The sequence below is a fragment of the Lytechinus variegatus genome, chromosome 9, assembly GCF_018143015.1.
Source record: "Lytechinus variegatus isolate NC3 chromosome 9, Lvar_3.0, whole genome shotgun sequence".
Lineage (NCBI taxonomy): Eukaryota > Metazoa > Echinodermata > Echinoidea > Temnopleuroida > Toxopneustidae > Lytechinus > Lytechinus variegatus.
This window is the reverse complement of record NC_054748.1, coordinates 35,731,971-35,746,249: the sequence shown is the minus strand read 5'-3', so window position 1 is coordinate 35,746,249 and position 14,279 is coordinate 35,731,971. Positions and strand designations below refer to the sequence as shown.

At 36.8% G+C, this 14,279-nt stretch overlaps 1 protein-coding gene across 2 annotated transcripts; it reads left to right on the top strand.

Annotated features, from left to right (window-relative positions):
• The first annotated feature begins 375 nt into the window (after nt 1-375).
• On the top strand, nt 376-14,082 carry LOC121422110. Of its 2 annotated transcripts, none has more exons than XR_005971118.1 (3): nt 376-605; nt 10,630-10,843; nt 11,980-14,082. XR_005971118.1 is itself a non-coding variant. In XM_041616942.1 (3 exons), exons 1-3 carry the CDS (start codon nt 2,850-2,852, stop codon nt 12,161-12,163), a joined length of 405 nt encoding a protein of 134 aa, XP_041472876.1. In that variant the 5' UTR covers nt 2,722-2,849; the 3' UTR covers nt 12,164-14,082. The 2 variants fall into 2 exon arrangements, 1 of the variants encoding a protein (XP_041472876.1); XM_041616942.1 differs by lacking the exon at nt 376-605 and adding an exon at nt 2,722-2,856.
• Nucleotides 14,083-14,279: the final 197 nt, after the last annotated feature.

Genomic DNA, 14,279 nt, shown 5'->3' with positions numbered 1-14,279 from the left:
AAATTTTCGTCGAGACAAAATGTAATTTCGTCCACAAAATTTATTTCGTACACACGAAATGAATTTTGATCTAACGAAATGGCACCCCAAGTGTTCAAAGGAAAATTCTGTAGGAAAATTTGTGTTTCACTCCAACGAAATTCATTTCGTCATGATGCAGTGTGATTTCGTATACGAAATTTATTTTGTGTCACACTTATAATCAATTTTGTCGAGACGAAATAAAATTGCGTCCTCAAAATTCATTTCGTTGCGATGCGAATATCTATTCCGTCGATGAAATGATTTTGTGTCACATCACAAAAAATTCCGTCGACGAAATGATTTTGTGTCACATCACAAAAAATTCCGTCCATGTAAAATAATTCTGTCTCCTCTTTCTGGCAGGGTATATGAGATCGTCGCTGATTGGCTGCACCTTGCTCAAGCCGATCTTCGATCGATCGATATCCGGCCGCGGGACGGTCACACTCACAGGTCGGCATGTTGGTGAACCTTTCCTGTTTAGCTTAGATTTCACGTTATCATGGTTATTCATGCCAACATGCAAGAGCTAGCTGCAAACAACTTCTCTAATTAGTAGAATGTGGACGGACATTGCATTCGTAAGTTCAGCTATGTTTGAATTACGTTGAAAACAAAATGGGAAATCGTAGTGGTTGCCATACCTGCTACTTTCATTTGCAAGAAGCTGTGTACTGTAAAAATTATAGTCCCATGTATTCAAGTTTGTGTACTGTAGTCAGACAAAGGGGGGGATTGGTCTTTTCTGCACACCTAAGGCCTAAAATGGTGAGGAATTATACAGGCTGAAGATATTTTGGCCTAGAACTTAGCAAATAATGTAAAATTCATACAGAGCAAAATGCTGAAAATTTCATTGAAATCAGATGACAAATATATTTTTTTTAAATTTGAAATAACAAATTTATTCAACAGTTTGGGCATGTTGGGCGGGCTTGGCCGCAACTTGGCGCAAGTTTACCCAGCCTCACTAACCTCATACCCCGGGGCCGGGGCACTTGAACAAAAAAGTGGTGGGGGTGTGCCGCAGGAGAGACAAAAACGGGGGCCTTGGGCTTGGAGCATGGAGCGGGAGTATTGTAAAAAGGAGGGTCCTCGGAACGGGGTTTGGAACTAAAATTTTGTGAAATGGGGGTCCTTGGAAGTTGGAACGGATCGATCGCCAGCGTGTGAGTACGTGCGTATGCATCCCTATGGAACGGGCATCCGTGATGCAGCTAGCGCAGCCTCCGCCGGGTGCGCTCGCTCAGAGACGATGGTCGGACAGCGCTCTGTGGCCGCTTTTCACCAAAATTGCAGCAGATCAATGCGACCGGAATGGCGTAACGAAAAATATGCGAAGCTTTGGAGCGAATTTCTTCTTTTTTCTAGATAAGAACAAAATGCTTTGCCTTGGAGCAGCTTTCTTTGTTTTTTTCTCAATAAGACAAAAATGCTATGCCTTGGCTTGGAACGGAAATTTGGGTGTAAAAATGGGGGTCCCCTCCGCGGCACATACCCACTATGCATTATATACTGAGTGCCCCCCCCCCCGGGCCTCGTACTAGTGTGAGTGCCCTAGCCTAGGCTACTCCACTTACACGTATTGCGATGTTTCAGTCTTGATTCAGGCCCTCTTCAAATTCAGCTCCTCTGTAATTATGCTCTCGCAGACAAAGTCCGGAGGGGGCATTAAGCGTTCCATCTGTCCATTGATTTGCCTGCCTCCCCCCCCCACCCCCACTTGGTTTCAGTGCAATAAATTGAAATATATTTGATTGTTTTTTTTTTAAATTTAGGTGTGTTGGTAGATGACACTCTAGGCACCGTGCCTATTAATTCCTGTGTTAAAAAAGTGAGTGCACGCGAATTAAAAGTTGGACTTAAATTACTAGATTTTAACATGGAACTCCATTAAGAAAACTATTTTTAATTAGTCCCTAGATACTACTTCTTTTCTTGGGGTATTGAAGCCTATTCGTCCAGAACTTGCTCAACTTTTGCGACTAGCCTTGTCGCCATAGGGTTGTACACATCCTCGTTTAATACTGATTGTCACGTGACACGGCAATGTGTGTGTGTGTGTGTCGTTAGGCTGTTTGGCCTGTATTCAAGGCGTTCTATCCGTTATGATTTTATATTGAAGCAGAATACATCAGGTATAGGCCCATGTCAAGTCAAATCGATACAGGGATCGAGGAGGGGGGAGGGGTAGAGCAAAAAATTCCCAGTCACATGGTATGAAAATGATATTTTTTAATGATTGTTCATGCATTAGGGCAAACCCCTGTGTGGCAGGAGCATGATGAGTAAAAAAAATGAAATAGTAGAAAGAAAGAGGCCGAAACATATGGCACGTGGGAATAAAGTTGCTTTATATGTTCCAAGCGAATGAAGCAAGCGAGAAAAAACCTTTCGTGCAAATCTAAATTTGAGACAGATATCTTACCTTACACTTTTCCTAATTTTGGTTTCTTCCCTTCATTATTTTATATCTTGGTTGTACGTAGAACATTCGGGGGGCATGCACTGGGCATAACCCTGGCTTGTGTACCCCAGTGCTAAATCAGCAGGTGGGTTTTGATATCTCTGGATCTTTAGCAATTTTAAAACTTTTTATAGAATGGATGAGAAAATCCCTGCAATCTGATTGGTTGAGAGCAATGCAAAAATTTTACTGGGCTGCATGAACGATATCCCGATAATCAAAACGCAACGATATCCACTGTAAACAAGCAATCGCCCGAAAAGGTCATTGTGATGTCATCGCGCATGTACTGTTACCGTCACTTGTTTACGTCAAAATTTGAATTTCGATCAAAGCAGAATGAATCAAAGGATGCAAAATGATCTGTAAGTACAAATACGGTACCGTAATTGTCATTGGGATTAAAACTGCCCACATACTCGTTAGTTGAGAAGTCCAGACAATGACATACATGTACGATCTAACGTTAGATCTATACTGCCCTGGGCTGGCTGTGCACAGCGAAATATCCACTGCAGGCCCAGGCAGGCGCTGGCCCCCGGCGCGGCCCGCATACACACACACAGCTACATGTATTGGAGGTCGGAGGCTGCCTCAACTGCTCAAGATATAGTCAATGCAAAGCTGTATCTGGCATTTTGGGTATAACAATATCTTTGTGGCAACATTATCCAGTTAAGCCCATATTTATGTTGTCCAGGGTTATCAAAGTGTCTGCGCTCTGCATTAGATTTTGGAATTTTCATGCATCGATCCGGTAAATAAATCATGCGTCCGGTAAAAAAAATCATGTGTCCGGTAAATTAAATTTACCGGACGCATGAAATTATCATGCATCCAGTAAATCATTAATTTTTGTGGTTTATTAAAAAAAAAATTCCATTCTATAAAACAGATGATGCATGGGTTTCTTTCGTGGGTCAGTGGAACTGTGTGCATGTGGTTACCTTGTACACAGAGTTCCTACGCTACTGACCCACTCTAACGCATCATTTGTATATAGATGGCTACTATTTTTTATTAAATCGCGAGTGTAGACCTAAATGTAATTATAGAAAAACATTTCGTTAAGGTTTTTATTTTTTTGACCCCCCCCCCCCATAAAAGAAGGAAAAACAATTATAAATGAAGTTATAATATACACCCCTTTAATGATTTCGCTTTTTCTTCTCTCTTTTCCCCTCCTTTTTTGGGGGGGGGACCTTTTCGTTTATTTCCCAGTCTTCCCTTTCTCCCCCCCCTCTCTCTTTCTTTCCTTTTCTCTTATCTGGATTTTTTTTCCGGTGAAATCCACTAGGGATCAAGGGCCAGCCTGCATGCCCCTGCAGCGGTTTACGCCTCTGCCGTGGTATACGCATGATCTTAACCCTAAAAAGACTGAATCAGCCCCCCCCCTCGACATTTTTCGTGATAAATCCGCCGCGCAAATCTTTTTGACCGCGTTGCTCGCTGACTTTTTACTTTCAAGTCTCGCACAACTTTTGAGACCAAAATTGTGACCCCCGGGTACAGTTTCGAAATTACGCAACATTTCGTTCGTGCATGCAGACCCAAAATTACTCAAAAACGTGAATTTGTGTACAAATCCAATACAAATAGTGTTTTTAGCCAAAATTCATAAATGTATTATTATTTTTCCTTTTACTGCTTAAGATCAATTTATTTTATCTTTTTCATGGTCAAAATAAAGTCCCTGACAATTTCCATTGAAAAAACAATGAAAAACAAAGTCGAAAAACAATGAAATACATAAGAAATTTAGAAAACAATAGAATACATAAGAAAATAAACATGATGTTGAAATTTTTTAAAAACAAATTTGATCAGATGCCTATCTAGAGTAGGTGAAACAAAAATTAGCATTTCAGGGGCATTATTTTATTAATTAGAGCAAACTAATGATTTTACGCAAAAATTAGCATAATTAATGAAACATGAGATTTTTTGCATAATTTGATGTGATAATTTGGTAGATTATGCCATGGGTAATGTGTGCCAATTTTCGTCGCGATCGCGCAATCGACGTCCGAGATCATAAGGGGGCGCTGAATCAGCCCCCCTCCCCAGTCTTCTTAGGCATCGAAATAGCCCAGTCTATTTAGGGTTAATCATGATTAAAACTAGAGGTAAATCCAAGATTTTCCAAAGTAGGGGGGGGGGGTGGGGTGAATTTTCTCAAGTACAATTAGACAACTCCCAAAAAAGGTTCTCAATTAAAAAAAACCGGTCATTTTGTCTCACGTAAAGTGATGGTCACTAAAAATGAAAGTCATTTCGTTCGCGTGATATTCGGCAAGCTCCCCCCAAAAAAATAAATAAGAAAAGGGAAAGTCATTTTGTCCATGTTATATTTGGCAACCCCCCCAAAAAAAAATTAAAATTAAAAAAAAGGTTTTAACTGTAATAATGATCGAAGGTAATTTTGTCTTGCGTAAAATTTGACAAATGAAAAATAAGATTGTCACTAAAAAATGAATGTAATTTTGACCCACATAAAATTTGGCAAGCCCCCCCCCAAAAAAATGAAAAGGTTTTAACAAGCAAAAAAAAGGCTAAAAAGAGAAAGAAGAGACAAGAATATGAACGAAATATATCCCCATTACAAATAATGCTGTGATCATCATGAGGGAGGGGTCGCATAACTAATATAATTCCAAAATATTTACTATAAATCTCAATAGGGGGATCGTGTAGAAATGCTCACCAACAGTGAGCATTAATATAATCCATTTTAATTTCAACTAATTTTATAAAGTATTAAATGTCTTCCCACCAAATGAAAGTCATATCGCATAACTCCAATTTGTATTAAGGCGTACATTTACCAAAGTCTTGGGTTTGAAATCAGATTCAGAACAGCATTGTCCAACCGGCAACCCATATTTTGGGTAATGTCGCCTATGAGGTCCAAACATTAACATTAATCATTGGTACTAGGAGTGTGTGTGTGTATTTTGAGTTTTTGACAGACGTATATCAATCAGGTTTGATTATTTACGTCTGGGACCGACCTTTAATGTCACAATCCGAAAGACGTGATCAGGGCTCGAACCTCTGCATCAATGTGTAACTTCCCCACAGCTTGGAGTGGGTGACACCATAGGAGTGGATGACACCATAGTAATAATAATAATAATATTCCACATATTTATATAGCGCTTAATGCATCGGAACGACGTCTCTAAGAGACTAAGCGCTTTCCAGACTCAGTATTACCACGGTCATCAGAACCTTGTATGCCTGCGTACAATGTATGCACCTTCTCCACTCCCTGGGGAGCACTCCAACAAGAGTTCCAAGACTCAATTGCTAGGCATACTACATTATACATAGGCTTTCACATCCTACCAGGTACCCATTTAACACCTGGTGGAGAGTGGCAAAGTGGATTAACGCCTTGCCAAAGGACGCTAGTCCATGGCGGGATTCGAACACACGACCCTCTGATAGTACAGGCCAAGTTTGAATTTGGAGTCGGCAGGTCAAAACACATTAAATATGCAATTTAGTTTCCGCATGATAATGTCTTTTTTATGAGTTATGAAATATTCTACTTATTTCAACAAATTTGGGTGTGTAGGTAGATGATACCAATACAGGCTAAGTTCGAATTCGGAATATGCTGGTCAAAGATCACAGCTCATTAAATATGCGAGTTGGATTCCTCACGATATCTTATCAAAAGTCATCAGATTTTTTAAAATTTGGGTGTGTTGGTAGATGATGATGCACAGCATTTATATAGTGCCATATATCTGTTAAAGACATTCCAAGGCGTATTGGAGGAGCCAGCCAATCTGGGTCGCCTACAAGGGTGCGCACACAGAACTGTGACCCGCAGGTATCTCCTCCCAATTACTGGTTGGGGGTATCCGGGTGGACCACTACACTGGGTCATTAAATATGCGAGTTGGTTTCTTATAAAATAACATCAATATGAAATAATCACGTAGGCCTTATATAAAAAGTGCAAAGGCAAGCAATTTTTTTTCTTACTTTTTTTGGAACTTTTATATATGTATTTAGGATGTATTTTGTCCTGAAAATTTAACATTCTAGGCACCGTTTGTGATCCTGAACAAGATGTGTGTGTTCTAGATAATTACTGAGAATGCCAAGCACGAACATAATTTTTAATAAGTGTTCTAGCATGATCCTGTTAAGGACTGTTTAACCATGAGGATGGTACATATTTCAATAATGGGAATGCGAAGCACGAGCTGAAAATTGTTGACATTCCGACCTAAAAAAAATGGTCATTTGTTCTATGCACTAGATCATAAAATGATAGGTACGTAACTAAATAATTGATGCGAGTGCAAATTGGGAATTTGAGTGTGGCAAACTGATTCTGTTTGGTTCTGCTTGCGTAGACTGGGGCCCGTTTCTCAACACCGTTAAGTCTTCTAACTTCTTAACTAAATTGGAAATAGTTAGCTACCTGTTAGCGAACTGTTTCACGAATCCCTCTTTGCCAAGATCGGGGACAACTTGACCAAATAGTTATGACATCTCCAAACCTGTCATAACTTACTTCTTTCTTAAGGATCAAGTCCACCTCAGAAAAAATGTTGATTGGAATCAATGGAGAAAGACCAGACAAGCACAATGCTGAAAATTTCATCAAAATCGGATGTAAAATAATAAATTAATGACATTTCAAAGTTTCGCTTATTTTGAACAAAATAGTTATATTAACGAGCCAGTTACATTCAAATGAGAGAGTCGATGATGTCACTCACTATTTCTTTTGTTTTTTTATTGTTTGAATTATACAATATTTCATTTTTTACAAATTTGACAATTAGGACCTCCTTGCCTGAAGCACAAAATGTTAAAATAATGTAATTCCACGTGTTCAGGGAGGAATGACACTTCATTTCACATGACAATGACGAGAAAATAAAAATAATTCATATTTCATATAATAGATTACAAAAGAAATAGTGAGTGATGTCATCAGTTTCTCATTTGCATATCGACCGAGATGTGCATAACTGTTTTGTGAAATGAAGCGAAACTTTAGAATGCCATAACTTTCTTATTTTACATGCAATTTTGATGAAATTTTCAGTGTTATGGTTGTTGAATTTTTCTCTTTTTATTCAAATAAAGTTTTTGTTGGAGTGGACTTGTCCTTTATGTAGTGATATCATGTGGATAGACTGTGACATTCAAATGAGCCTCGAAATTTGAAAATTTTATTACGTAATAATTTAAAGAAAAATGAATTATATAGCAAACAAGTGGGATAAATCATTTAATAGTAATTGTAATGCACAGAAATTATAACAAGTGTTAATTTAAGGTAGTAAAATAATTGAATTGACAAAGATTCTACCACTTCAGGTCATCCATAATTGGACTCGTTTTCAGACCCTTATCAAAATTTTAATAAATTCTTCCTCTAATATACGCATAGCATTCATAAAATTGTGCGTTTAGGTATCTAAAGAGTTTAACAATCCATGATAATATATTTTTTGATGATGTTTGGAATCCTGAAAATCTGTTTGATTATCATCATATTAAAGGCAAAAAGAAGCTGCTGAAAACTGCTTATCTAAAAAAAAAAAGAGCCAATGGAGTAAATTAGAGAGTCAAAAGGGGGCCTAAGCTTTCGATCCTAGCAGAATCTTCGTCGGAGGCAAAATGACAAACATAAAGTGGAACAACCATGATATAGACCACAAACATCCAACAGCAACACTAGAAACCATCATGTTAGGAAGAAAGCCTTATGGTTTACGTAAACTATTCAAATTTTATATCTTGGGATAAATATCTCAATGTCCACTTACATGTGATTTTTTTTATCATGATATGAATTAGTGTTAATTTCATTTCCTCAGAAATTTAATGCCCATGTCTGCATGTTTAAGTACTTTTTAAGCATATTTTGCCTCTATTTTTTGCAACTTTTGGAAAATTTGCTATTTTGTGACTAAGGCTACGTCTGGTATGTACTTTCCACCAATAGTATCAATATGATATTAATGGATTCTAGTTAATCCTTTTGGGTAATTTTGGAACTAATTCTGTGTTTGGTAGATAAATAGGACTAACTTGTCCAGGTGTTGAGAAACGGGCCCCTGCTGATGAGTAGGCCTAGAGTTTTTATGCCCCTGCAGATGAAGCCCGGAGGGGGCATTAAGTGTTGCCCCTGTCAGCCCCCCCCCCCTTGGTTTCCGCGCAATAACTTGAAAAACATTCAATGGATTTTAAAAAATTTGGTGTGTAGGTAGATGTCACCAAAATACAGGCTAAGTTCACAGCTCATTATGCAAGTTGGTTCAAAATTTATTTTTTTTATTATATTTATATGCGTATTGATTTCTGCATGATATTAAGTTCAATCATATTGAATAGATTTCTGATCGCGTTAACTGGGGCCCGGGTTGGCACGTTTTAACCAGTGTGTTTTAAAACACATTTTTTTTACTTGTGTGTTATAAATAAATCCTCTTTCTCTTCCCCCTTTACTCTTTCTTGATTGCTTTGTCATGTTCCTCTTCTCCCTGTTCAATCTTGCACAGCAATCAATATTAAGAATATCATTTTAACAAACAAATCTATGTGATTAGCTCACTTTTATCTACAATAAATTCGTAAACATGGCAGGGCCACACAACATTCAAGACTATTTTTGGAATGCATGCATGGTTACGCAGTTATGATATACACAAGTGCATATTATCAGATTCCGAATTGCTTAAAAACTTGATTTCATGTACAACTCAATGTGAGTCATTGCCAAAATTTGTATCTGTATCATTATTTTCAGAAATTGCTGAAAATTTCTATTAGTAATAAATTTGAAAATCTGTACATAAGAAAAATGAAAAAGTAAAAAAAAAAAACATTACCAGTAACCTACATAGACTGGGCTATTTCATTTCCTAAGAAGACTGGGGGGGGGGCTTTATGATCTGGGCAGTCAATCATGGGATCACAGCGATGATTGGCAAACGCATTACCCATGGTATATTCTAAAAAACTATAATCAAATTTTGCCTAAATCTCATTGCTAATTTATGCGTAAAATCAAAAGTTTGCTCTAATTAACTAAATAATGCCCCTGAAATGATCACTTTTGGTTCACAGACTCAATATATTTCAACATCACACTTATTTTCTTATGTGTTTATTGTTGTTTCAATGGAAATAGTCGGGGACCATATTTGACCGTAAAAAAGTTGAAATTAATTGATTTTAATCAGTAAAAGGAAATATAATGGCACATTTATGAATTATGGCTAAAAACACTATTTCCATAGATTTGTACGCAAATTCACATTTTTCCAGCAACTTTTGGTCTGCATGCACTTCCAAAATGTTGTGTAATTTCGAAAACACATACCAGGGGGTCGCAATTTTGGTCTCAAAAGTTGCGCGAGACTCGAAAAAGTGAGTGAGTGATGCTGTAAGTCTGTGAGTGATGCGGTAAAAAAAATTGCGCAGTGGATTTATTGCAAAATATGACAAGGGGGTAAATCAGCCCCCAGTCTCATAAGGGTTAAAAACATTATATAGGCCTACTGATTGTTTTTAATATACATTTGATCAGAATTCCTGAATTAAAAAAATAAGTAGTTCAAGGGCTATATTTATAGGTTTGAATTGAATTTGTATTTTATGCCCTAAAATTGGTATAATTGATTCAAATGAAATAAAGCATATTGATTTACCCGAAATGAAATTAAGCTTTGAAACCCAATGTATATCAATTTTTCCATTGTGCAAATTCTCCTCGCCCCCCCCCCCTCGATTGACAAGACTCAGGATACCTAGGGACAACACGTATATAATCATGTATTAGGAATGAAATGTCATATTACTTATAAAGTGTTTTTTTGTAGGCATTCAATTTCCATGATTTAGTAATTTGGGGGGAAATATCAACTTTTCTGTTCAAAATTCATAAACAAAATTGTGGTAATCTCTTATTAAAACATCAAGAACTGAAATCTTATTTTATTTAGTGTATAGTTTAATTGATTTACAGAAAATTGCATCATAAAACAATAAAAAAACATTTTGTACTACAATTCTGCGGGGGCATCTGTTTCCTTTGGACACGTCAAACTTTCTTAATTATGTGTAATTGATTCTATGACATGTGTTTACATTTGCTGCAGATTCCCATTCAGCCATTGGACTGAACCGGTACCAAGACCGGAACTGTAACACAGTAAGGATGGTCAATATGAAGCGAGCTTCATTGAATTCCTCCAAGAGCTCTGTACTCTGTTCTGATCATTTTGAAGATGCTTGCTTTGACCTGGGCAGACGATACGTCTTAAACAGGATGCTGTCCCAACCATATTTGATTTCCCGCCTCGTCTTCAGAAGGTACAGTGGATCTATATCATACATGCGTTCTAAAGAAATATATATTCTGTTTTATCTACCTTTGTTTTGATAGAACATTGCTTTAATTATTCAATTTTCAGTAGCAAAATAGAGATGAAAATTATCCTAATCAGGAGGATAACCATGGACCGGGGCCTATACTGTGTATTTACAGTAAACTACTAAATAAATATATTTTTTAAAATTTGGTTTAACTCATAATCCTGGGCTACTTTGAGATTGCATAGCCCAGGGAGGGGGAGGTGGGCTTTTTTGGTCCCCCTCTTCAGATCTTGCCTCTGATCAAAACGAAAACCAATGCACACATCAACATCAATGTAATCTGCAAGCATGGAACTAAAGGTTACAGAATTCATTAAAATTTATTGTTAATAAATTAGTAATGCTAATTTATGCGTAATAGAGAATTCTTTGTTTTAAAGGTTAATCTCTAAAGAATTCCCGAAATTCTATGATTTCTAACAAAGTTGCTCAAAAATAAATGGTAAATGACATTTCTAATCTTATGTATTTTATTGTTTCTATAATTCCATATGTATTTCTTTGTTTTGGGGCCTTATGTATTTTATAGTTTTTTTAATGGGATCTGTTCATGGCACTATTCTGATTATAAAAAGCAAAGATTTGATTATTTTCAACCAATAAGTGCAAGAATAATGATAAATTTGTCAATTATGACTGAAAATAGAATTTCCATTGGATTAAATGTGTATACAAAATAATATTTTTGAGCAATTTTTGGTCCGACATAAACTCATAAAATGTTGCGTAACTGAATATCCGGGTATCTCAAAAGCTCTGCAGAATTGACCAAAAAGTAATCATGGTACCTCATTTCTCATTGTGGACTTATGAAAAATGTGGATGGGGAGGGGAGTTTATTAAGCCCCCCCCCCCCCCCGGGGCTAGATAGGGTTTATATATCATGTATATTTTAAAAAAATTATCTTGTTGCAAGTCACTGCAAAAGGTTTGATTTCTAAACGAATATTGTTCTTCATGGATAATCGAATATTTGATTGAAAAATTATCTTTGAATAGTTATCTTTTCATTCTTGTATCTGTTTTTGTTCAATATTGTTTTTCTTATTTTTTTATTAATTCGTCTCCTACAGAATTCACCCAAACCAAGGTATTTCCCAAAAGACTTTTCGATTCAGCAAACAACCTCCCAGATACTGCAAAGACACCAGTGCCAAAGTCTTCAGCACCTTAATTTCTCGAAGACCACTCCTACTGAATACCAGAAAGTCCAAGAGGGGTAAAGTGGAAGTCAACAACAATAATGGACTGTATTAAAACTTGGAGAAGAGGCTGAAAACCACACAGAAGTCCTACCTTATACATTACTTGCTTTTAAGTTTGGACAAACATTGATTTGCACAACTTTACAACAAAAAATTTACGCTGTGTGGATTCTGATTATTTAAAATAGCTCAATGAAAACGTTTATCACTGGGCATGTAACAAAAATGAATTCATTGAATTTGAAGATGTCTTACAGTATATTCATTCTGATTTGAATGTCAGAAGAGAAAAAAGTTTGTGAAAAGTAGGAATGACGGCAAGCTGACAGAAGAATAGAATACATGTAGGATAGAACAAGGCCACAGTTATAAATGAGCTGTTGGATAGAGACAAAAAGATGAATTAAGAATGGGGGTGATAGAGAAATAGAGACAGGAATTTGGGAGCCTGTGATGAATGCCTGAGAAAGTAAAAATTACCATATTTTATTTTTTTAAGGATTTGAACAGTCAGGAAGAATGTGGTCTTTTTTCTGTTGTTATTTCTCAAAATACTGGTATGTTTTGTGTACAGAAAGGGGTATAATCCTTTGCAATAATCACTCTCACAGAAAATAATAACTAATCAAAAGAAAAGTCAAATATTTCACTGATTTACAATTGTTCGGTCACTCTCATATCTAAAGTTACCCCCCCCCCCATCATTTCAAGGTATTGGAGAGAGAGGTTGGGCAGGACATGGCTGTCAGCAGAAAAAAAATGCAGGGTGGGGCAAAACAATTTTGGGATATGTGCGAGGGAGCGAATGCGACAGAGCAGAATTTTGTGGGGGGGGGATATATGCGAGAGAGCAAAATGACAGAAGGAAAATGCAGGGGCCAAGAGATTTGAGGAATATGTAAGAGGGAGCGAAGTGACCAAGCAGAAGAAATGTAGAGGACAACAAATTGTTGGGTATGTGAGGGAGCAAAGCAACCAATTAAAAAAGGAGGTTAGTCAAAACGTTCTTGAATATGAGTAAGGAAGCAACTTGTTCACTTCCGAGCAGTAGGACTCGTTTTAAAATAGCTTAGGAAATATGTGTTTCCTAAGCATGGTAAACACATATTGTAGGCCTATAGTACAATTTAGGTGCTCTAAGAGTTAAATTCTGAATGAGCTGCATTTGCTGGTAAATCATGCGCAGAGGATCTTTGTCTTTTATCCATTTCTACACTTTTCTTTAGATTTCAGTTTTAAGGCGGGAAGGATCCCACCCTCCTGTGGATGCTAATATTTTGACTGACCCTGGGTAAATAGAATAATTACAAAAACAAAAATGATGTTTTAATATGAGATTTTTTAATGCCCCTTGAAAGTCCACCATCTTTCTCACTCTCTCCATCTTTGTTTTTATTCATTTTAACTTTCCAATTCTTTCTCTCTTGATATCTATAAAGTTCAGGTTCACCCTTTTAACTTGCACTATTCCAAGCCCCCAACCAATTGGCATCCACAGGAATGGGGGAGTGGGGCTTCCCCCTAGAAAATAAAGTCAAACAAAAGAAAAATGTGGAAAATAGAAATGGATAAAGACAAATAATCCTCTACGCATGTCTTACCTACCAATAGTTCATTCACAATTTAATACCTAAATTCTACTGAGTTTACCATACTTAGAAAATGCATATTTCCTATGCCATTTTTAAACAAGTCCCTATCGCTGGGAGTGAACGTGTTGCTCACCAGCACGAATTCGAAAATATTTTGATTGACCTGGGGCCCGTTTCATAAAACATTTGCCGCAGCGGCAACTCCCATTTTCTGCGGCAAATCTCAAAACAGCGGCAAATGACAATTTCTGCGGCAATATTTGATGCAGCTATTTGAGCTGCGTCAAATATTTGCCGCAGATACTTTCAGGGGCAAATGACAATTTCTGCGACAATATTTGATCTATTTGAGTTGCGTCAAATATTGCAGCAGAAACGGCTTTTTCATCAAAATATCAACAATTTGGAGGGCCTAACAACCATATTGCTAAAGTTTTTGATGATATTGAATTGATAAATTGCTTTTTGTCATTCTAAATAGAAAATACAGGTATTTTCACTCATTGACAAATAAAAGTAGATATTTATTGAATCACTAAATTTATTGAATTGAATTTACTGAATTTATTAAAGTCA